Source organism: Hyla sarda, chromosome 1 (genome assembly GCF_029499605.1).
Source record: "Hyla sarda isolate aHylSar1 chromosome 1, aHylSar1.hap1, whole genome shotgun sequence".
NCBI lineage: Eukaryota > Metazoa > Chordata > Amphibia > Anura > Hylidae > Hyla > Hyla sarda.
The window spans coordinates 318780647-318802861 of record NC_079189.1 but is presented as its reverse complement, the minus strand read 5'-3'; the positions used below and the strand labels follow the sequence as shown (position 1 = coordinate 318802861).

Below are 22215 nucleotides of genomic sequence, written 5' to 3'. Positions count from 1 at the left end.
TTTAACAGTTTTTTCTGTGTATAGTTACGCATATATAACTGCCCTCATCAGTGCATACCGCATAGGTACATGCAAGTATTGTACCATTAATACCTGTTAAGCTGTCAAGGGACTCCATACCATCAAAGTCCAAACAATAGTATTCACCGGCTGGTGTTTTACAAAAATACTGAGTTTTTTCTGCTAATAGGCATATTACTGCCCTCATCAGTGCATACCGCATAGGTACATCCAAGTATTGTACCATTTAGTACCTGTTAAGCTGTCAAGGTGCTCCATACCATCAAAGTCCAAACAATAGTATCCACTGGCTGGTGTATTACAAAAATACAGAGTTTTTTCTGCTAATAGACCCTCATCAGTGCATACCGCATAGGTACATCCAAGTATTGTACCATTTAGTACCTGTTAAGCTGTCAAGGTGCTCCATACCGTCAAAGTCCAAACAATAGTATCCACCGGCTGGTGTTTTACAAAAATACAGATTTTTTTTCCTGCTAATAGTTAGGCATATTACTGCCCTCATCAGTGCATACTGCATAGGTTCATCCAAGTATTGTACCATTTAGTACCTGCTAAGCTGTCAAGGTGCTCCATACCGTCAAAGTCCAAACAATAGTATCCACCGGCTGGTGTATCACAAAAATACAGTTTTTTCTGCTAATAGGCCCTCATCAGTGCATACCGCATAGGTACATCCAAGTATTGTACCATTTAGTACCTGTTAAGCTGTCAAGGTGCTCCATACCGTCAAAGTCCAAACAATAGTATCCATCGGCTGGTGTATTACAAAAATACAGAGTTTTTTCTGCTAATAGGCCCTCATCAGTGCATACCGCATAGGTACATCCAAGTATTGTACCATTTAGTACCTGCTAAGCTGTCAAGGTGCTCCATACCGTCAAAGTCCAAACAATAGTATCCACCGGCTGGTGTTTTACAAAAATACTTTTTTTTTTTTTCTGTTAATAGTCAGGCATATTACTGCCCTCATCAGTGCATACCACATAGGTACATCCAAGTATTGTACCATTTAGTACCTGCTAAGCTGTCAAGGTGCTCCATACCGTCAAAGTCCAAACAATAGTATCCACCGGCTGGTGTATCACAAAAATACAGTTTTTTCTGCTAATAGGCCCTCATCAGTGCATACCGCATAGGTACATCCAAGTATTGTACCATTTAGTACCTGTTAAGCTGTCAAGGTGCTCCATACCGTCAAAGTCCAAACAATAGTATCCATCGGCTGGTGTATTACAAAAATACAGAGTTTTTTCTGCTAATAGGCCCTCATCAGTGCATACCGCATAGGTACATCCAAGTATTGTACCATTTAGTACCTGCTAAGCTGTCAAGGTGCTCCATACCGTCAAAGTCCAAACAATAGTATCCACCGGCTGGTGTTTTACAAAAATACTTTTTTTTTTTTTCTGTTAATAGTCAGGCATATTACTGCCCTCATCAGTGCATACCGCATAGGTACATCCAAGTATTGTACCATTTAGTACCTGCTAAGCTGTCAAGGTGCTCCATACCGTCAAAGTCCAAACAATAGTATCCACCGGCTGGTGTTTTACAAAAATACTGATTTTTTTTCTGCTAATAGTTAGGCATATTACTGCCCTCATCAGTGCATACCGCATAGGTACATCCAAGTATTGTACCATTTAGTACCTGTTAAGCTGTCAAGGTGCTCCATACCATCAAAGTCCAAACAATAGTATCCACCGGCTGGTGTATTACAAAAATACAGAGTTTTTTCTGCTGATAGGCCCTCATCAGTACATACCGCATAGGTACATCCAAGTATTGTACCATTTAGTACCTGTTAAGCTGTCAAGGTGCTCCATACCGTCAAAGTCCAAACAATAGTATCCACCGGCTGGTGTTTTACAAAAATACAGATTTTTTTCCTGCCAATAGTTAGGCATATTACTGCCCTCATCAGTGCATACCGCATAGGTACATCCAAGTATTGTACCATTTAGTACCTGTTAAGCTGTCAAGGTGCTCCATACCGTCAAAGTCCAAACAATAGTATCAACCGGCTGGTGTTTTACAAAAATACAGATTTTTTTCCTGCTGATAGTTAGGCATATTACTGCCCTCATCAGTGCATACCGCATAGGTACATCCAAGTATTGTACCATTTAGTAGCTGTCAAGGTGCTCCAAACCGTCAAAGTCAAAACAATAGTATCCAGCGGCTGGTGTTTTACAAAAATACTGAGTTTTTTCTGCTAATAGGCATATTACTGCCCTCATCAGTGCATACCCCATACGTACATCCAAGTATTGTACCATCTAGTACCTGTTAATCTTTCAAGGGCCTACATACTGTTCAAGGACAGCCGTAAGTAATCACCTACTGCTGTTCTAGACAAATACTGTTTAAAGAGTAGTGTAGCGTATTGTAATACCCTCATAAACGCACTAAGTATGTCAGGCAGAGAAGTGCCAGGACGTGCACAGAGGAGTGGCAGAGGCCTAAATACTTCAGGCAGAGTTGGCAGCAAACTTGGGGCGAGTGGCAGCAGGAGTCGCAGCGCGAGGCCTGAGCTCCCGTTATCAGCCAGTCGTCGATTGGTTAACACAGTCAACAGTCGGTGGGTTCCTCAGACACAACCCTCAGTTGGCATGGTCCGGGAGCAGTCCGTGTCCTCCCATTGCCTTTGTCCTATGCTGTTCCCTCTCCTAAAGAAGTATCTTATGCTGTGGGTTCAGCTCCACTATTTACTGAGGACGATCCAATAGAGGACAGCCAGCAGCTACTGGACAGCCAAGAAGGGGAGGAGACATGCGCCGCTTGCTCCGCTAGGTGGCCAAGTAGTGATGCGGAGAGTGACGTGGGAGGCAGTGTTTCAAGTGTTCAGGGTCCTGAAGCAGACACTTTTGGGGAACCTGAGGAGGACATCAGTGATGTGCACACAACTGTTGATGATGATGAAGCCGATTGCAATTGGGAGCCGGGTGCAGAAGGGGCTTCATCATCATCAGGAGAAGAGAGTTGCAGGTTGCCCTTGAGGCAGCAAGGCGGTAGCACGGTTGGCAGTCAGTGTGCTGGCAGTAGTGGAAATTCAGGAGCCAAACGTGCCCGGGGGAGACCACCTGCTTCGTGGCAGCCTACGTTTCCGGGAGGTAGTGGTAGCAGTCAATTAGTGCGGACTGCTGGTGGGAAAATCAGCTACTCGGCGGTGTGGAAGTTTTTCATAAGGCATCCGGAGGAGGTTCACGTAGCCACATGCAAGATCTGTCGGCAGAAGGTGAAGCGTGGCCAGGGTCCCAATGTCGTCACCACGGCCCTGCGTCAACACATGCTTCGCCACCATAAAGTGGCCTGGGAGAACCGTGGCTCCGATGTAGTGGTCCAGCCTGCTGCATCACCCAGTGGCCATCCTCTACCTCCTTCATCCAGCCAAGGCAACACCACCTCAGCCGAAGGGAGCTGTGTGTCAAACCCTCCTTCTGTTGCTCCTGCTTCTACCGCTTTTAGTCAGCCATTCCGCCAACAATCCATCGGCGAAGCCATGTCCAAGAGACAACAGTATGTGCCCACTCATCCAACGGCGCAGAAGTTGAATGTGCTCCTGTCCAAGTTGCTGGTGTTGCAGTCCCTCTCTTTTCAAGTGGTGGACTCTGCACCTTTCAGAGAATTAATGGCTTGTGGATGAGCCGAGGTGGAGAGTCCCAAGCCATAATTTCTTTGCGAAGAAGGCAGTACCAGCCCTGCATAAGTTTGCATAAGAGAAGGTGGGCCAGTCCTTGAGCCTGTCGGTGTGTTCAAAAGTGCACGGCAGCGCCGGCGTGTGGAGCTGTAACTACGGGCAGGAACAATACTTGTCTGGGTAAATGTGGTTCCTGCACAGCCACAACAGCAACTTGGACAGGTCACACCGCTTCCTCCTCCACGCTCTCGCTCACAGGCAGTTGGTCCTGTTACAGTGTGCTCGGCCTCCACTGCACGGCCTCCACTGCACGGCCAAATCTCGGTGGCCCTTCATCGTACCATGTGTGTAGAGCACGGCGGTGTCAAGCTGTTCTTCACATGGTTTGCCTTGGCGAACGGAGTCACACAGGGGAGGAACTGCTAAAGTTCATTCGTAAAGAAATCAGAGTATGGCTTACTCCACGAAATCTGGAAATGGGAACCATGGTGACCGACAACGGGAAGAACATCGTGTCCGCGCTGTGACAAGGAAGTGTGAAATATGCGCCGTGCATGGCACATGTGTTGAATCTGGTTGTCAAGCACTTCCTCAAGTCTTCACCCCATTTGCAAAACATCCAAAAAATGGCAAGGAAACTGTGCATGCACTTCAGCCACTCGTACACCGCCAAGCACACCTTCCTTGAGCTGAGGCGTCAGAACGGTATCCCACAACATAGTCTTATTTGTGACGTTGCCACACGTTGGAATTCCACCCTCCATATGTTGGACAGACTATACGAACAAAGAAAAGCCATCACCGATTTCTTGATGATCCAAGCAGATAGGAGTACTCCCCTGTGTAATTTCAATGTGAACCAGTGGCAGCTCATACGTGACACCTGCCGTTTGCTGAGGCCCTTTGAGGAAGCCACATTATTTGTGAGTCGCCTGGATTACGCCATGAATGACGTAATTCCACTCCTACATTTCCTACAACAAATGATTGAAACCATGGCTGGTCACGGCAATGGAGACGTTGCGCCTACATCTCCAGGCTACATGGGCCCTGTGGGGGCTGAACTGGAGGAGGAGGATGATGAGGGGCAGAGCGGAGCACAGTTTAGGTTGGATGAGATGGCCGGTGTTTCTAGTCTTCGGACAGGAGAGGAGGAGCAGGAACAGCCAGAGGAGCTGGAGGGTTATGAGGAAGTTGAGACAGAGGACCCAGACACACTGTGGCAATATGCAGTGGAGATGGCGGCCGGTAGTCCCTCCGAGTCACTGGAGCAAATGGCACGATACATGCTCAGTTGCTTGCGTAGTGACCCCCGAATTGTCAAAATTCGTCAGCGGGATGACTTCTGGATCTCCACCTTATTAGACCCTCGCTACCATCCCAAAATGGGGGCCTTTTTTTACACCCACTGAGAGGGAGGACAAACTGACCTACTACAGAGAGTTTCTACTTAGTCAGTTGGCTGATGCCTATCGGCCACATGGTCCATCCACTCGCAGGTCTGACTCAGGGGGCCCTCTGCGCTCACCTTCCACTGTCATGGCTGCTGGGGAGGGGAGGGGTGGCAGGAGCAGTACCAGCTCAAACAGCAGGAGCCTGAGTCTACAGTCGCTGATGAGTAGCTTTCTTCACCCGCATAGTGAAGCAACTCATCAGCAGCAGGTAGACATGGAGCAGGACCTGAACCAGCAGGTGGTGGCATACCTTGACATGGTCATGCCAACAACCATTTAAGATCCGCTGGACTTCTGGGCAGCCAAACTTGATTTATGGCCACAACTAGCAGAGTTTGCCCTGGAAAAGCTGTCCTGCTCGGCCAGTAGTGTGCCATCAGAGCGGGTGTTTAGTGTGGCTGGGGCCATAGTCACCCCAAGGCGAACTCGTCTGTCCACTAGAAATGTGGAGAGACTGACGATTGTCAAGATGAATCAGGGATGGATCAGCCAGGATTTCCAGCCACCAATGCCAGATGGCTCGGAGTAGATTGACCATGCTCCTACAACAAAAATTTCTTAATTATGGTTGGTTATGAAACCCTCTGGGTCAGACCTGGGCATTGTATGGCCCACTTGCCATATACGGCCCTTTGATTGGCTCTGACCGGCCTGCGCTGACTGCGGGAACAACTATGCTTTCTAATCTGTGGGACATCTATGCTGCCTAATCTGGGGGACAAGTATGCTCCTAATCTGGGGGACATCTATGCTGCCTAATCTGGGGGACAACTATGCTCCTAATCTGGGGGACAACTATGCTGCCTAATCTGGGGGACATCTATGCTGCCTAATCTGGGGGACATCAATGCTGCCTAATCTGGGGGACAACTATGCTCCTAATCTGGGGGACAACTATGCTCCTAATCTGGGGGACATCTATGCTGCCTAATCTGGGGGACAACTATTCTCCTAATCTGGGGGAAATCTATGCTGCCTAATCTGGGGGACAAGTATGCTCCTAATCTGGGGGACATCTATGCTGCCTAATCTGGAGGACATCTATGCTGCCTTATCTGGGGGACAAGTATGCTCCTAATCTGGGGGACATCTATGCTGCCTAATCTGGGGGACATCTATGCTGCCTAATCTGGGGGACATCTATGCTGGTTTATCTGGGGGACAACTATGCTCCTAATCTGGGGGACAATTATGCTCCTAATCTGGGGGACATCTATGATGCCTAATCTGGGGGACAACTATGCTCCTAATCTGGGGGACATCTATGCTGCCTAATCTGGGGGACATCTATGCTGACCAATCTGGGGGACAACTATGCTCCTAATCTGGGGGACATCTATGCTGCCCAATCTGGGGGACATCTATGCTGCCTAATCTGGGGGACAACTATGCTCCTAATATGGGGAAACTGATGCTTCTGGCCTTGGGCCTATAATTTTTTGAAGTTTAGCAGTAGCTAAATACATGCTTAATTCAAATGTCAACATTGATCTTTAAATGTAAGGGGTTATGAAACCCTCTTGGGTACTACGAATGACTGCTCCAGAATCATTCTGTGTCTTTCAGGAACTACTTGCCTCCCTGGCGCCTCAGGCCTTGGGCCTATCATTTTTTGAAGTTTAGCAGTAGCTAAATACATGCTTAATGCAAATGTCAACATTGATCTTTAAATGTAAGGGGTTATGAAACCCTCTTGGGTACTGCGAATGACTGCTCCAGAATCATTCTGTGTCTTTCAGGAACTACTTGCCTCCCTGGCGCCTCAGGCCTTGGGCCTATAATTTTTTTAAGTTTAGCAGTAGCTAAATACATGCTTAATGCAAATGTCAACATTGATCTTTAAATGTAAGGGGTTATGAAACCCTCTTGGGTACTGCGAATGACTGCTCCAGAATCATTCTGTGTCTTTCAGGAACTACTTGCCTCCCTGGCGCCTCAGGCCTTGGGCCTATAATTTTTTTAAGTTTAGCAGTAGCTAAATACATGCTTAATGCAAATGTCAACATTGATCTTTAAATGTAAGGGGTTATGAAAACCTCTTGGGTACTGCGAATGACTGCTCTAGAATCATTCTGTGTCTTTCAGGAACTACTTGCCTCCCTGGTGCCTCAGGCCTTTGACCTATAATTTTTTGAAGTTTAGCAGTAGCTAAATACATGCTTAATGCAAATTTCAACAATGATCTTTAAATTCTCGGCGCTCTGCCAGGGCCTTCTCCTACCCCGCCGGGGCCGTTCCGAGGACCTCACTAAACCATCCAATTGTTAGTAGAGACATGCGGTGTTTACAAGGGGCAGGGACTTAATGAATCAGAAACTTAGTTGTGATTCTTCTTTCCTGGCAAAAATGATCCCTATCGCCAATGGGAGCCGGGTGCAGAAGGGGCTTAATCATCATCAGGAGAAGAGAGTTGCAGGTTGCCTTTGAGTCAGCAAGGCGGTAGCACGATTGGCAGTCAGCGTGGTGTGGCAGTAGTGGAAATTCAGGAGACAAACGTGCCCGGGGGAGACCACCTGCTTCGAGGCAGCTTACCTTTCAGAGAGGTAGTGGGTTACCCGCACCTGTCGGTGAAAGATAGAGACACGCTAATCCGTTCAGTGGAGCGCTAGTGCGGCCCAGACATCTGAGGCCATAACACACCTGTTATTGCTCGATTTTGCAATTGATTGTGCAATGTAAGGGGTTATTAAAGCCTCTTGGGTACTGCTGAGGTCTACTCCTGACTATTCCTGGTGCAATGTATGGGGTAATTAAACACTCTTGGGTAGTGTTATTTTTAAATTTACTGATAATTTTATCAGTAATAAAATTGAATATTGCAGAATGCTAACCGTTACACAACGGAACGCTTGTTGCGTGTGATTTTTTAATGAAAAAAAAAAAAATACGGAGAGGGTTTAACTCTGCTTAATCATTTTTGGCGAAAAACTCCTTTGGTGATCTGATCTTTTGGAGACAGATGCGCTTACACACATATGTCATAATTTTTTTTTATTTATTTCAAACATTGTGTGGTTTATTATTTTTGAGAAGAAAGTCTTTGGGTGGTCCACCGTCCTGCATTATAGAGTCTTCTGAACTGTTGGATATGCACTTGTTTTTACACAAAGGTATACATTTTTTTTTAAATTATACAATTTTGGTGATTTTGGGGGGATTGTGAAGCCCTGTGTGTACTGGTGCATCAGCCAACTCCAGGCTGTGTCCTTGAGCCAATATATGGGTTACAGATGCCGCTGTGGTGGGGCCTGGGTCTGGTAATTTCAAATTTTCTCATAGGTAGCACCCGCTATCCAAAATCTTTTTAAAAAATTTCTAAAATTGTGGTGTTTTTTGGGGGGGATTGTGAAGCCCTAGTGTGTACTCGTGCATCAAGCAACTCCTGGCTGTATCATTCAGGCAATATATGGGTTACTGATGCTGCTGTTGGTCCTGGGTCTGGGAATTTCAAATTTTCTCATAGGTAGCACCCGCTATCCAAAATCTTTTTCAAAAATTTCTAAAATTGTGGTGTTTTTTGGGGGGGATTGTGAAGCCCTGGTGTGTGCTCGTGCATCAAGCAACTCCAGGCTGTGTCATTCAGGCAATATATGGGTTACTGATGCCGCTGTTAGTCCTGGGTCTGGGAATTTCAAATTTTCTCATAGGTAGCACCCGATATCCAAAATCTTCGGTTTAAATTTCTTAATTCATCTTTTAAACTTAGGGATTGTGAAGGCCTAGTGCCTACTCATGCTGTTGGCAACTCCGGGCTGTGCCATTCATCCACTAAATGGTCTCCTCCTGCTGCCAACACCTTCATGTTGTGTCATTCAGCCACTATATGGTCTCCTCATGCTGACAAGCTGTCCATGCTGTGTCATTCAGCCACTATATGGTGTCCTCATGCTGCCAACACCTCCACACTGCGCCATTCAGCCACTGTATGGTCTCCTCATGCTGACAACCTGTCTATGCTGTGTCATTCAGCCACTATATGGTGTCCTCATGCTTCAGCTTCATCCAAGCTGTGTCATTCAGCCACTATATGGTGTCCTCATGCTGCCAACACCTCCACGCTGTGCCATTCAGCCAGTACATGCTGTCCTCATGCTGCCAACACCTCCACACTGTGTCATTCAGCCACTATATGGTGTCCTCATGCTACCAACACCTCCACGCTGTGTCATTCAGTCACTATATGGTCTCCTGACACTGATGCCACCACCACGCTCTGTGATTGTGCTGCTGTGCGGCAATGATTCTAAAAGCGAGGCCGGTAATCTGCATGTTATTCTGAATAACAGTATTATTTCACTAACCCAGCACACTCCATATGCGTTTTAAAACACAGCAAAGTGTTCTATACCCCTATAGAGGCTGTATGTAGGCTAGAAATAGCCTTTTTTAATATAGATTCGCCACGAAAAAATTTGAAACGAAACAAACTTTTTCGGAAAATTCGGTGAATCGGCCGAATCAAATTTTTGAAAAGTTCGCTCATCTCTAATAATAAGCTTCAACAGGCCCTGCTTTTCTGAGAAAAAAAGTTGAGACAGAGCATAAATAATATTGATGACCATACCAAGATCGTAGCTAACACCATTGTATTCAGTTATTTATTGTCTTCTACATAGCAAAAGCCTTCAATTGGTGTGAACAGGTTAGATCTTGCTGGTTATAACTGAAATGCAGATTGCGTAGCATTACCTCCCCATTACCTGCTATGTTTGTTATTCCATTTTCCTCTAACATCTCTTCAGGAGAAAGCTGCTGAATTGTGATAAGTTCAGACAATGAAGATCTGCATTGTGTAGAATTCTTATTCAATTCCAGAATACAAGGCTGGGAGAGGCAAAGCTAGAGCAAAATAGGAGAATACACTGTATTAATATGGCAAATTTCATGTGAATTGTAAGTACTTCAACTATTGTATCTTGTACTGTGCACAGTTATACTTTCTAAAATGTTTCAGAAGTGTACAAGCCCTGATCAAAATTATGGAATCTACACAATTAAAGGGGTACTCCCGTGGAAAACTTTTTTTTTTTTAAATCAACTGGTGCCAGAAAGTTAAACAGATTTGTAAATTACTTCTATTAAAAAATCTTAATTCTTCCAGGACTTTTTAGGGGCTATACACTACAGAGGAAATGCTTATCTTTTTAGATTTCTCTGATGTCATGACCACAGTGCTCTCTGCTGACCTCTGCTTTCCATTTTAGGTACGGTCCGGAGCAGCATATGTTTGCTATGAGGATTTTCTCCTGTTCTGGACAGTTCTTAAAATGGACAGCAGAGGTCAGTAGAGAGCACTGTGGTCATGACATCAGAGAAATCTAAAAAGATAAGCATTTCCTCTGTAGTATATAGCCCCTAAAAAGTACTGGAAGGATTAAGATTTTTAAATAGAGTACCCCTTTAAGAGAATGTTTACACAGCTTTTTACTTCTTAGCAAATTCACAAATCCCAGATATGACAGTAACGTTTATATATAATGTTTTGTTTTTCTGTTGTTTTTTTTATATATAAAAACCCTGAACATAAGTGTTGTGCATCGAAAAGGAGCTGCGTGACATTGGCAGCAGCGGGGATCTGGGAAGATAAGTATATTGTTGTTTTATACATTATAAAAAGGAAGGAATGTCTGCAAAGGTAAAAAGAAAGACATCTGATGGGCTTGTACCAACTTTTTTTTTAAACTTCTTAAACCCCTTAACCCCCTAAGGACACAGCCCATTTTGATCTTAAGGACTTAGCCCTTTTTTGCGAATCTGACCTGTCACAATGCATTAATAACTATAATAAAATGCTTTACTTATCATATTGATTCTGAGAAAGTTTTTTCGTGACATATTCTACTTTGTTATTGGTAAATTTTTGTGGATACTTGCACCATTTCATTATGAAAAATTCTAAAATGACATAAAATTTTTGAAAATGTAGCATTTTTCTAACTTTGAAACTCTCTGCTTGTAAGGAAAACGGACATGCCAAATAAATTATATATTGATTCACATATACAACATGTCTAGGGGATAAGTTGCAGATCGCGGGGGGTCCGACCCCTGGGGCCCCCCGCGATCTCCTGTACGGAGCCCCGACAGCCCGCTGGAAGGGGGCGTGTCGACCTCCGCACGAGGCGGCGGCCGACACGCCCCCTCAATACAACTCTATGGCAGAGCCGAAGCGCTGCCTTCGGCAATCTCCGGCTCTGCCATAGAGATGTATTGAGGGGGCGTGTCGGCCGCCGCCTCGTGCGGGGGTCGACACCCGCTATCTCGGCGGAGAGCCGGGGCCCCGTACAGAGAGATCGCAGGGGGCCCCAGCGGTCGGACCCCCCGCGATCTCAAACTTATCCCCTATCCTTAGGATAGGGGATAAGTTTTTCACCACTGGACTACCCCTTTAAGTATAGCAGTAATTTTTCAAATTTTCTCCAAAAATTAAAATTTTTCAGGGACCAGTTCAGTTTAAAGTGGATTTAAGGGGCCTTTCTTTAAGAAATCCCCATAAGTATATAAAATGACATTCAGAAAGTTTGTTAACCCTTTAGGTGTTTTACAGGAACTCAAAATCTCAATTTTTTACACTAACATGTTCTTGTAGACCCATCTATTTTTATTTTTACAAGAGTTAAAAGGAGACAAAGCCCCCCCCCCAAAAAAAAAAATTTGCACCCACATATGGGGTATTTCCATATTGTGTTACAAATTTTGGGGGTCTTTCTTTCCTTTTACCTATTGTAAAAATGAAAAGTATGGGGCAGCACTAAGCATGTTAGTGTAATTTTTTTTTACATTTTTACACTAACATACTGGTGTTGTCCACAACTTTTCATTTTCATAAGGGGTAAAAGGAGAAAAGCCCCCCAAAATTTGTAACACAATTTCTCCCGAGTATGGAAATACCCCATATGTGGCTTTGAAATAAGACAAAGCTCGGGAGTGAGAGAGCGCCATGCGCACTTAAGGCCTAAATTAGGGGTTTGCAAAAGGGAGGGCCAGATGCAAGCATGGCACTTGCCTCCTCCACCCAAAAATATCCTATGGCGGTGTTTCCCAAACAGGGTGCCTCCAGCTGTTGCAAAACTGCCACCATGCCGGGACAGTCAATGGCTGTCCGGAAATGCTGGGAGCTGAAGGCTCTATGTAGGAAACAGTGCCATAAGATCCGTTTTTTATTTTTATGGGGGGGGGGGGGTAAGAGTGTAAGGGTGTGTGTGCATGTGCATGTCCCCAGGGCCCCCCTTACAGTTCACCATGTTGTACATAGGTTTTGTATATATAATGTACTGTTGCTTTAATGTTTGGATCACATGATTATTACCCAGGAGGCTCCAGTGACCAGGTGACCCCCCCCAAGTGACCAATGGGCTCGTTGCACAGCCTCCCTATATAACCAGGGGAGGGGCTGCAACATCTCTCTTTCCTGCTGAGGTCCAGTGCAGTCAAGTTGTTCCAGCGTCTGTGTCCAGAGCATTGGAGGCCTCAAGCCTAAAGTCCTGCAGCCACAAGTCCGTCATCAGTAATTTCAGCAGGCATCCCGTTCCAATCACCACCCCCCCAGCGAGCAGCGGTGACTGGAAAACCTTAAGGCACAGGACGCAAGGGCGTACCTGTATACCCTGCATCCTTAAGAAGTTAAAGGGAACCAATCATCAGATTTTACCCTATATAACGCTTGGTAAAGCGTTATATAGGGTAAAATCTTTATTTTCACCATTCCCGGGGGACGCTCCTGCCCCCAGGGATGGTGAAGATATGAAGTTATAAACTAGTTACCGCTGCCACCGCAAGTAGTCACCTGGGCGGGGAGCTCTTCTCATCTACTCCCGCTCTTCGGCCAGGAGCGACGCCCCCTTCGCTTGGTTGATGGGCCGCGTCATTGTTCCGCTCACTGAACAGACGGAGCAGAGCGATGACGCTGCCCAATCAATCAAGCGGAGGGGGCGTCGCTCACGGATGAAGAACGGGAGTAGATGAGAAGAGCTCCCCGCCCAGGTGACTACTTACGGCGGCGGCGGCGACTAGTTTATAACTTCATATCTTCACCATCCCTGGGGGCAGGAGCGTCCCCCGGGAATGGTGAAAATAAAGATTTTAGCCTATATAACGCTTTACCAAGCGTTATATAGGGTAAAATCTGATGATTGGTTCCCTTTAAGGACACAGCCCATTTTGGCCTTTAGGACCGGGCCAATTTTATTTCTAAAAATCATAACTCTTAAAAATTTTCATCCACAGACCCATATGAGGGCTTGTTTTTTGCATGACCAATTATACTTATAATTATACAAGGAAACTGAAATTTTACAAATTTTGGAGGGTGTACACTTTACGGTGAAAATTACATGCTTTCTTTATTCTGTGCGTGAATACCGTTAAAATGATAACCATGTTTACATACCGTATTCATCGGCGTATAACACGCATTTTTTAGGCTAAAATTTTTTGCCTAAAGTCTATCTGCGTGTTATACGCCGATAAGCCACTGCAGTTCAATGATTTAAAGCGGGCGCTTTAAATCAATGAACTGAAGCAGCTTTTGCAGGTCCAGAGACCTGCCATCGCTGCCGGCTTCTCTGCCCCTGCCAATCCTGGGGTCCAGAGTCTGCTGGCGCCGCTGCCCCATTACCTCATCCACCCCCCCACCCCCCTGTTTTTTCTGACCCCGCAGAAGCCCCCAGGAAAGGCAAGGGGAGAGAGGCCGTCGCTGCCCGCTTCTCTCCCCCTGCCTTTCCTGGGGTCTAGAACCCTGCTGCCGCTTCTCTCACCCTGGCTATCGGCACCGCTGCCCCATTGCCTCCCCCATCCCCGGTTTTATGATTACCTGTTGCCGGGTTCGGGTCTGCGCTGCTTCTGGCTCTGGTCAGCGGTTCTTCTGGCTCCAGTGTGGCGTCTATGCGTCGTTGCTATGTGCTGTGCTGCGCTACGCAATGACGAGTGAGCCAGAAGCACCGTGGACCGGAGCCAGAAGCAGTGCGGACCAGACCCGGCAACAGGTAATCATAGGCACATGGGGGAGGCAATGGGGCAGCAGTGTCGATAGCCAGGGGGAGAGAAGCTGCGGCAGCAGGGCTCTAGACCCCAGGAAAGGCAGGGGGAGGGAAGCGGGCAGCGACGGCCTCTCTCCCCCTGCCTTTCCTGGGGGCTTCTGCGGGGTAAGAAACAGTGTATCAGGATATACACATGCACACACACGCACCCTCATTTTACCAAGGATATTTGGGTAAAAAACTTTTTTTACCCAAATATCCTTGGTAAATGAGGGTGCGTGTTATAGGCTGGTGCCTGGTATACCCCGATAAATACGGTACTTTTCTATTATTGTACTGCTTTAAGAAAAAAAATTTAAATAAAATAAATAAATAAGTATGTTTAAAATTACCCTATTTTGACCACCTATAACTTACACATTTTTCATATATGGGGCTGTATGAGGGCTAATTTTTTGCGCCGTGATCTGTAGTTTTTTTGCGTATATGTGGCTATTTGATCACATTTTATTTAATTTTTTTGGAATGTGATATGACCAAAACACAGCAATTTTGGACTTTTTTTTACACTTACGCCGTTCACCGTACAGGATCATTAACATTATATTTCGAACTTTGGACATTTACACATGCGCTGATACCAAATATGTTTGTTTGTTTATTTATTTATTTGTTTACACTTTTTTGGGGTAAAATGGGAAAAAGGGACAATTTACAATTTTATTGAGCATTTTTAAAAACTTTTTATGACTTTTGTTTTTTAACACTTTTTATGTCCCCATAAGATACTATTTATAATTATCATTTGATTGCTAATACTGTTTATGCATAGCACTGATCAGTATTATCGAAGATCTTCTTCTCTGGTCTGCTTGATGTCAGGCCAGAAAAGAAGACCCTGGGAGAGCGGCGGAGGCAGGTGAGGGGACCGCCCTTCTCCATTTTGTATAATGAGATCCCCGCGGCTGTCCTGCTGGTGATCCGATCATCCATAAGAACACCCGCATTGCCCCAGATGCTGTGATCTGTATTGATTATGCCATCTGAGGGGTTAATGACAGACATCAGAGTGATTGCTCATGTTCGCCATTGCCAGTGGGTCCCTGGCTGCTTATAGAAGCCAGGATCTGTCGTGAATGATGAAAGCATCAGTCCGGTGCTCGCGTCATGTACAAAACTGTAATGTACGTCTTGGTTCGTTAAGTCCCATCGCATTAGGACACACATTTCAGTCCATTGTCCTTAAAGAGTTAATAAGGGCTATAAAAAGCAAGACGGTATTGCTATAAATTATAAAATAAACCGTATTAATATATCATAGATGTTAACATGCTACATTCAAAAATTGTTACAAAAATGAAGCTGCATCGTTAATATTAGGGGTGTGAATCGCCAGGAATTTGGCGATTCGATTCGAATCGCGATACCAGTGTGGCGATTCGATATATCCCGATATATATTGCGATACCGTCTAGGTGACGATACATCGCGATATATCCCAATTCTGTCTATAAAACAATGTCTTTTACACTTTTATTAAAACTTTATGTTTATTTAATTTTTTTATACACTTTATTAGTCTTTTAGGAATCATTAGATTCCTCAGACAGATGAATAGAGTTCTATTGAACTCCATTTATCTGTGATCCATTGATAGAGCCTGGTCCAGCCAGGCTCTATCAATGACAGAGCCATGGAGAGCAGGGAAGCAGAGGTAAGCCCACCGGCTACCTCCACAGTGGATCGCCCGCCCGCAATCGCGCTGCGGGGGGGGGGGGGGATCTAGCCCACCAGGGAGCATACACATGTTCCTTTAGAAGCCGCTGTCAGCTTTGACAGCGGCGATCTAAAGGGTTAATAGCCAGCCGCGGCGATCGCCGCATGCTGGCTATTAGCGGCGGCCCCCGGCTACTGAGAACAGCCGGGGGCTGCAGAGTATGGAGCGGGTACGAGTCGGGAGCCCGCTCCATACACAATGCAGAGCACCGCATGCTGGATATTAGCGGCGGTGATGCATCAGTGGCCCCCGGATACTGAAATCTGCCGGGAGTTGCAGAGTATGGAGCGGGCACGAGTCGGAGCCCGCTCCGTACACCCAGAGCGCCGCCGCGTCAGATCCGGCTGACAAAATGTGGAACTTGTATCTCCTGATGCCCGGGACATGCTGTTCTGTGCATCAGGAGATACAAATTCCACATCACTAAAAGAATCGATTCAAAAATATTTTGAATCGATTCAGTATCGGCAAGTGAAAAATCGCGATAATCGCGGGAATCGATTTTTTCTTACATCCCTATTTAATATGGCTAAAAAAGAGACAATTACATAAAATTCAACATATAATCCTACTGTGTTGATCCAGAGTAAATCCTACTGTGTTGATCCAGAGGTGAATGCCAATTCTACCAATAAATCTTTAAATGGGCACTGTCAGGTCCAAAAACGTTTTATATGTAATTACTGATGAAAATTAAAGACCTTTTTTATATGGTTGTTTAAAAATGTATGAATATTTAATAAAGAAAACGGCACCTGAAAATCCCACCACTAGGAGTCCCCATACCTACTGGGACACTAACCAGCAGTATAAGCTTGTGCACGAGTCATGGACTAGAGATGACTCATGGACAAGTGTGTATGAGCAGACACATCAATCACCTCTCATCACCACAAGGGAGGGACAAGTCCCCTTCTCCTGAGAGGATTTCTAACACTGTGAGCTAGTGAAAATAGCTATTTTTATAATAAATATAGTTAATAAAGGCATAAAAATTAGATGTACATGGTCAGGACTAGGTACTGAGTAACATATTTATTTTTGTTGTGGGATGTGACAGGTACACTTTAAAAGGGGTACTCTGCCCCTACACAAAGGATAGGGGATAAGATGTCTGATCGCTGGTGGTTCTGCCGCTGGGAACCCCCGTGATCTCTCCAGCAGCACCCCCTGTCATCTGCTCCATGCCTGATGACGGGCGATGCAGGGGCCGGATTATCGTGACATCACAGCCCCGCCCCCTCATGATATCATGCCTTCCCCCTCAATCCAAGTCTATGGGAGGGGGCGTAACGCCACGATACTCTGGCCCCTGTATCGCCCGTCATCAGGCACGGAATAACCCCCGCAATCATACATCTTATCCGCTATCCTTTGAATAGGGGATAAGATGTCTAGGGGCAGAGTACCCCCATTAATGAGGGCTACAAAAAGCAAGACGGTATTTCTATAAAATATGGAATGAACCCTATCAATATATTAAAATGTGAAAATGCTACATTAAAAATTGTTACAAACATTGGGCTGCGCAGTTAATAAGGCTAAAAAGAGACAATTACATAAAATTCAACCTAAATTCCTACTGTGTAAATCAATACTACTATCAGGCTATGTTCACACTGCCGGCTGTCTCAGGCAGTGTGAAGCCCGTTATTTTAGGATCGAGAAAAGCCAGAGAAAAAATAGTGCTTATGTCTTTTTCTCTGGCTTTTTTCTCCGAAAATAACGGCGACTATAGAGTACAATGTGGTCCATCGGGACCAGTTACTTGCCGGTATGCTCTGGCAAAATTATGGCTGGCAAACTGCAAAAAACAAACAAACAAAGGGAGTTTGACGGCTGAATTTGACGGAGCATACCGGTGGTGTGAAAGGGGCCTAAGATGGATAAAAAAATCCTTTCTGACTGTAAATATGATGGCATAAAACCTAGATTTGTGTTCAATCTCCAGAATTTCAGTAACCACGATTGGTGATATTGTACTGTTTGGCAAGTCTTGTTTGAAATATATGTCTGCATTAGACATGTTCAATTCGGTTCGGCACGAATGTCTAATTTACCGAATTTTGCCGTTTTCGGGCATTCGGACCGATCCGAATGCACGAAAACATATTTTGAACATACCCGAATAGCCACGGTAATACGAATAGAAAAGTAACGAATGCATTCGTTATTTCCCGAATGCATTCGTTATCCGTAAACGAACGTAAATAATTCATTCTGATAACAAACATAATAAAAAGGATATAGATAGTTTGATTTTTCGGATACATTCGGTATTCGGGTACATTTGGTAAATCTTTTTATTCATTTTTGGACTTAAGCGATCCTAAAGAATTATGGAGATACCTTTTTTTATTAAAATTTCGTAGGGTACCATGAAAAAATCATAATAAAAAAGATACAGTTGTGATGGAAAAAATTGTATCTAACGAAATGTATCTTTTTTATTATGAAATGTTTATTCATTTTTAAACAGGGATCAATGTATGTGAGCGGGTAAAGCACTAAAAATGTAGCCGACAATAATAAAAATGTAGTGTGTGCGTGTTTTTCACTTTTTTTAAAAAACATTTCTTAGGTAGTACTACTACTCCCAGCATGGAACACACTCTTCCATGATGGGAGTAATAGTTACCTGTACTAATTGACAGATCGCAGGGGTCCCTTGCGATCCTCTTGTATAATGTATAGATGCGGCGGCCGCTCTTCTATGGTCCCCTGCACTCATGTATATATACACATATTGGACAGGCCTTATGGACAATTTTATTTTTACGTTTTACGGCTTGTTTTTTGCGCGACCAGTTGTCCGTTGTAATGCCATCACTCACTTTACCATGAAATGTATGGCGCAACCAAAAACATACTATTTGTGTGGGGAAATTAAAAAGAAAACTGCAATTTTGCTAATTTTGGAAGATTTCATTTTCACGCCCTACAATTTAAGGTAAAGATGACATGTGTTCTATATTCTTTGGGTCAATATGATTAAAATGATACCCATGATAACATACTTTTCTATTACTGTTGCGCTTAACCCCTTAAGGACCTAGGGCGTATGGATACGCCCTGGCTTTCGGGTACTTAAGGACCCAGGACGTATCCATACGCCCGTGGGAATTTCTGTCCCCGCCGCGCACCGGGCGGGGACCGGACCGGGGTGCCTGCTGATATTGATCAGCAGGCACCCCGCGCAAATGCCCAGGGGGGTCATCAGACCCCCCCCCAATGTCGGCGATCGGCGCAAATCGCAAGTGAATTCACACTTGCGATTTGCGCCGATTCGGATCTATGGTGACCCGATGACCCGGAATAGAAGGGGGATCGCAGGTGTCCATGGCACCCACGATTCCCCTGAAGCGATAGGAGTGAGGTGGCAGGGGTGCCACCCCTCCTATCCCTGCTATTGGTCATCAAGACGCGATGACCAATAGCAGATCGGGATCGGGGACGGGGGGCTTTACTTTCGGTTTCCCCGTCCTGCCCACCCACAATAGGCGGGGCAGAACGGGGAAACGACACAGGACCGGCGCAGAAGATCCACTCACCCACCGGCGACGGCAGCGGGCAATGATCGGCGGCGGCAGCGGGCGACGATCGACGGAAGAAGAGGACGGCGACGCAGCTCCGTGGATCCTACGGAAGCCGGTGAGTTGCTTAGCAACATCTGGAGGGCTACAGACTGAGACCACTATAGAGTGGTCTCTAAACTGTAGCCCTCCAGATGTTGAAAAACTACAACTCCCAGCATGCCCAGAGAGCTGGTTAGGCATTCTGGGATTTGTAGTTTTGCAACAGCTGGAGAGCTACAGTTACAGACCACTGCACAATGATCTCTATACTGTTGCTCTCCAGATCTTGCAAAACTACAACTCTCAGCATGCCCACATCGCAGTTTGATGTCTGAGCATTCTGGGATTTGTAGTTTTGCAACATCTGGAGGTCCACAGTTTGGAGATCACTGTGCAGTGGTCTCTAAACTATAGCTCTCCAGATGTTGCAAAACTTCAAATCCCAGCATGCTCAGACAGCAAACTGCTATGTGGGCATGCTGGGGGTTGTAGTTGTGTACCTCCATCTGTTGCATAACTACATCTCCCAGCATGCCCTTTGGCGATCAGTACATGCTGGGAGTTGTAGTTTTGCAAAAGCTGGAGGCACACTGGTTGGAAAATACTGAGTTAGGTAACTGAAGGTTTTCCAACCAGTGTGCCTCCAGCTGTTGCAAAAGTACAACTCCCAGCATGCACAGCCTGTCAGTACATGCTGGGAGTTGTAGTTTTGAAACAGGGTACATTCACACAGGCAGGTTTACAGTTAGTTTTCTGCTTCAAGTTTGGGCTGCGGCAAATTTTTTGCCGCAGCACAAACTCCTAGTGGTAAACTCACTGTAAACGCCCGCCAGTGTGAACGTACCCTAAAAACACTACACTAACACATAATAAACTGTAAAACACTACATATAAACCCCCTTACAATGTCCCCCCAATAAAAATGAAAAACGTTTTGTACGGCAGTGTTTCCAAAACGGAGCCTCCAGCTGTGGCAAATCACCAACTCCCAGCATTTCCGGACAGCCACTGACTGTCCAGGCATGCTGGGAGTTTAGCAACAGCTTGAGGCACCCTGTTTGGGAGTCACTGGCGTAGAATACCCCTATGTCCACCCCTATGCAATCCCTAATTTAGTCCTCAACTGTGCATGGTGCTCTCTCACTTCAGAGCCCTGTCGTATTTCCAGGAAACAGTTTAGGGTCACATATGGAGTATCACCGTACTCGGGAGAAATTGCAATACAAATTTGGGGGGCTTTTTTTCCTTTTACCCCTTATGAAAAGGAAAAGTTGAGGTCTACCCCAGCCTGTTAGTGTAGCATTTTTTTTATTTTTATGAAACTAACATGCTGGTGTTACAAAAAAAGACCCCCAAAATTTGTAACGCAATTTCTCCAGAGTACGGAAATACCCCAGATGTGGGCGTAAAATGTTCTGCAGACGCACAACAAGGCTCAGGAGTGAGAGCGCACTGTGTACATTTGAGGCCTAAATTGGTGATTTGCACAGCGGTGGCTGATTTTACAGCGGTTCTGACATAAACACAAAAAAGAAAAACCCACATGTGACCCCATTTTGGAAACTACACCCCTCACTGAACGTAACAAGGGGTATAGTGCGCCTTAACACCCCACAGGTGTTTGACAAAATAGTTGGATGGGAAAATGAGAAAAACATTTTTTTTCGCTAAAATGCTGGTGTTACCCAAAATTTTTCATTTTCACAGGGGAAAATAGGAAAAAAGCCCCCCAAAATTTGCAACCACATTTCTTCTGAGTAAGAACATACCCCATGTGTGCATGTAAAGTGCTCTACGGGCAAACTACAATGCTCAGAAGAGAGGGAGCGCCATTGGGATTTTGAAGAGAAAACTTGTCCGGAATTGAAGACCACGTGTTTACAAAGCCCCCATAGTGCCAGAACAATGGACCCCCCCACATGTGACCCCATTTTGGAAACTACATCCCTCACGTAATGTAATAAGGGGTACAGTGAGCATTTACGCCCCACAGGTGTCTGACAGATTTTTGGAACAGTGATCCGTGAAAATGAAAAATTACATTTTTCATTTGCACAGCCCACTGTTCCAAAGATCTGTCAAACGCCAGTGGGGTGTAAATGCTCACTGCACCACTTATTAAATTCTGTGAGGGGTGTAGTTTCCAAAATGGGGTCACATGTGCGGGGGTCGACTGTTCTGGCACCACAGGGTGCTTTGTAGACGCACATGCCCCCCGACTTCCATTCCAAACAAATTCTCTTTCAAAAAGCTCAATGGCGCTCCTCCTCTTCTGAGCATTGTATTGTGCCAGCAGAGCACTTGACATCCAAACATGGGGTATTTCCATACTCAGAAGAAATGGGGTAACAAATTTTGGTGGACATTTTCTCCTATTACCCCTTGTAAAAATGTAAAATTTGGGGAAAACACAGCATTTTAGTGAAAAAATAATATTTTTTCATTTACACATCCAACTTTCACAAAAAGTCGTGAAATACCTGTGAGGTGTTAAGACTCACTGTACCCCTTGTTACGTTCCTTGAGGGGTGTAGTTTCCAAAAGGGTATACCATGTGTTTTTTTTTTTTTGCTGTTCTGGCACCCTAGATGCTTCCTAAATGCGGCATGCCCCCCAAGCAAAATTTGCTTTCCAAAAGCTAAATGTGACTCCTTCTCTTCTGAGCATTGTAGTTCGCTCACAGAGCATTTTACGTCCTAACATGGGGTTACAAATTTTGGGGGGCATTTCCTCCCATTACCCTTTGTAAAAATGATACATTTGGGGA

General features: G+C 45.2%; 1 protein-coding gene across 19 annotated transcripts in view; it reads right to left on the bottom strand.

Moving 5' to 3' along the window:
- SHOC1 (shortage in chiasmata 1) overlaps positions 1-22215 on the bottom strand; it is a 262135-nt gene that overhangs the window by 142537 nt on the left and 97383 nt on the right. For all 19 annotated transcript variants that reach the window (XM_056518636.1, XM_056518635.1, XM_056518660.1 and 16 more), the window contains one exon: positions 9819-9957. In XM_056518636.1, coding sequence (XP_056374611.1) covers positions 9819-9957 — 139 coding nt within the window. The remainder of the gene's footprint in view (positions 1-9818; positions 9958-22215) is intronic.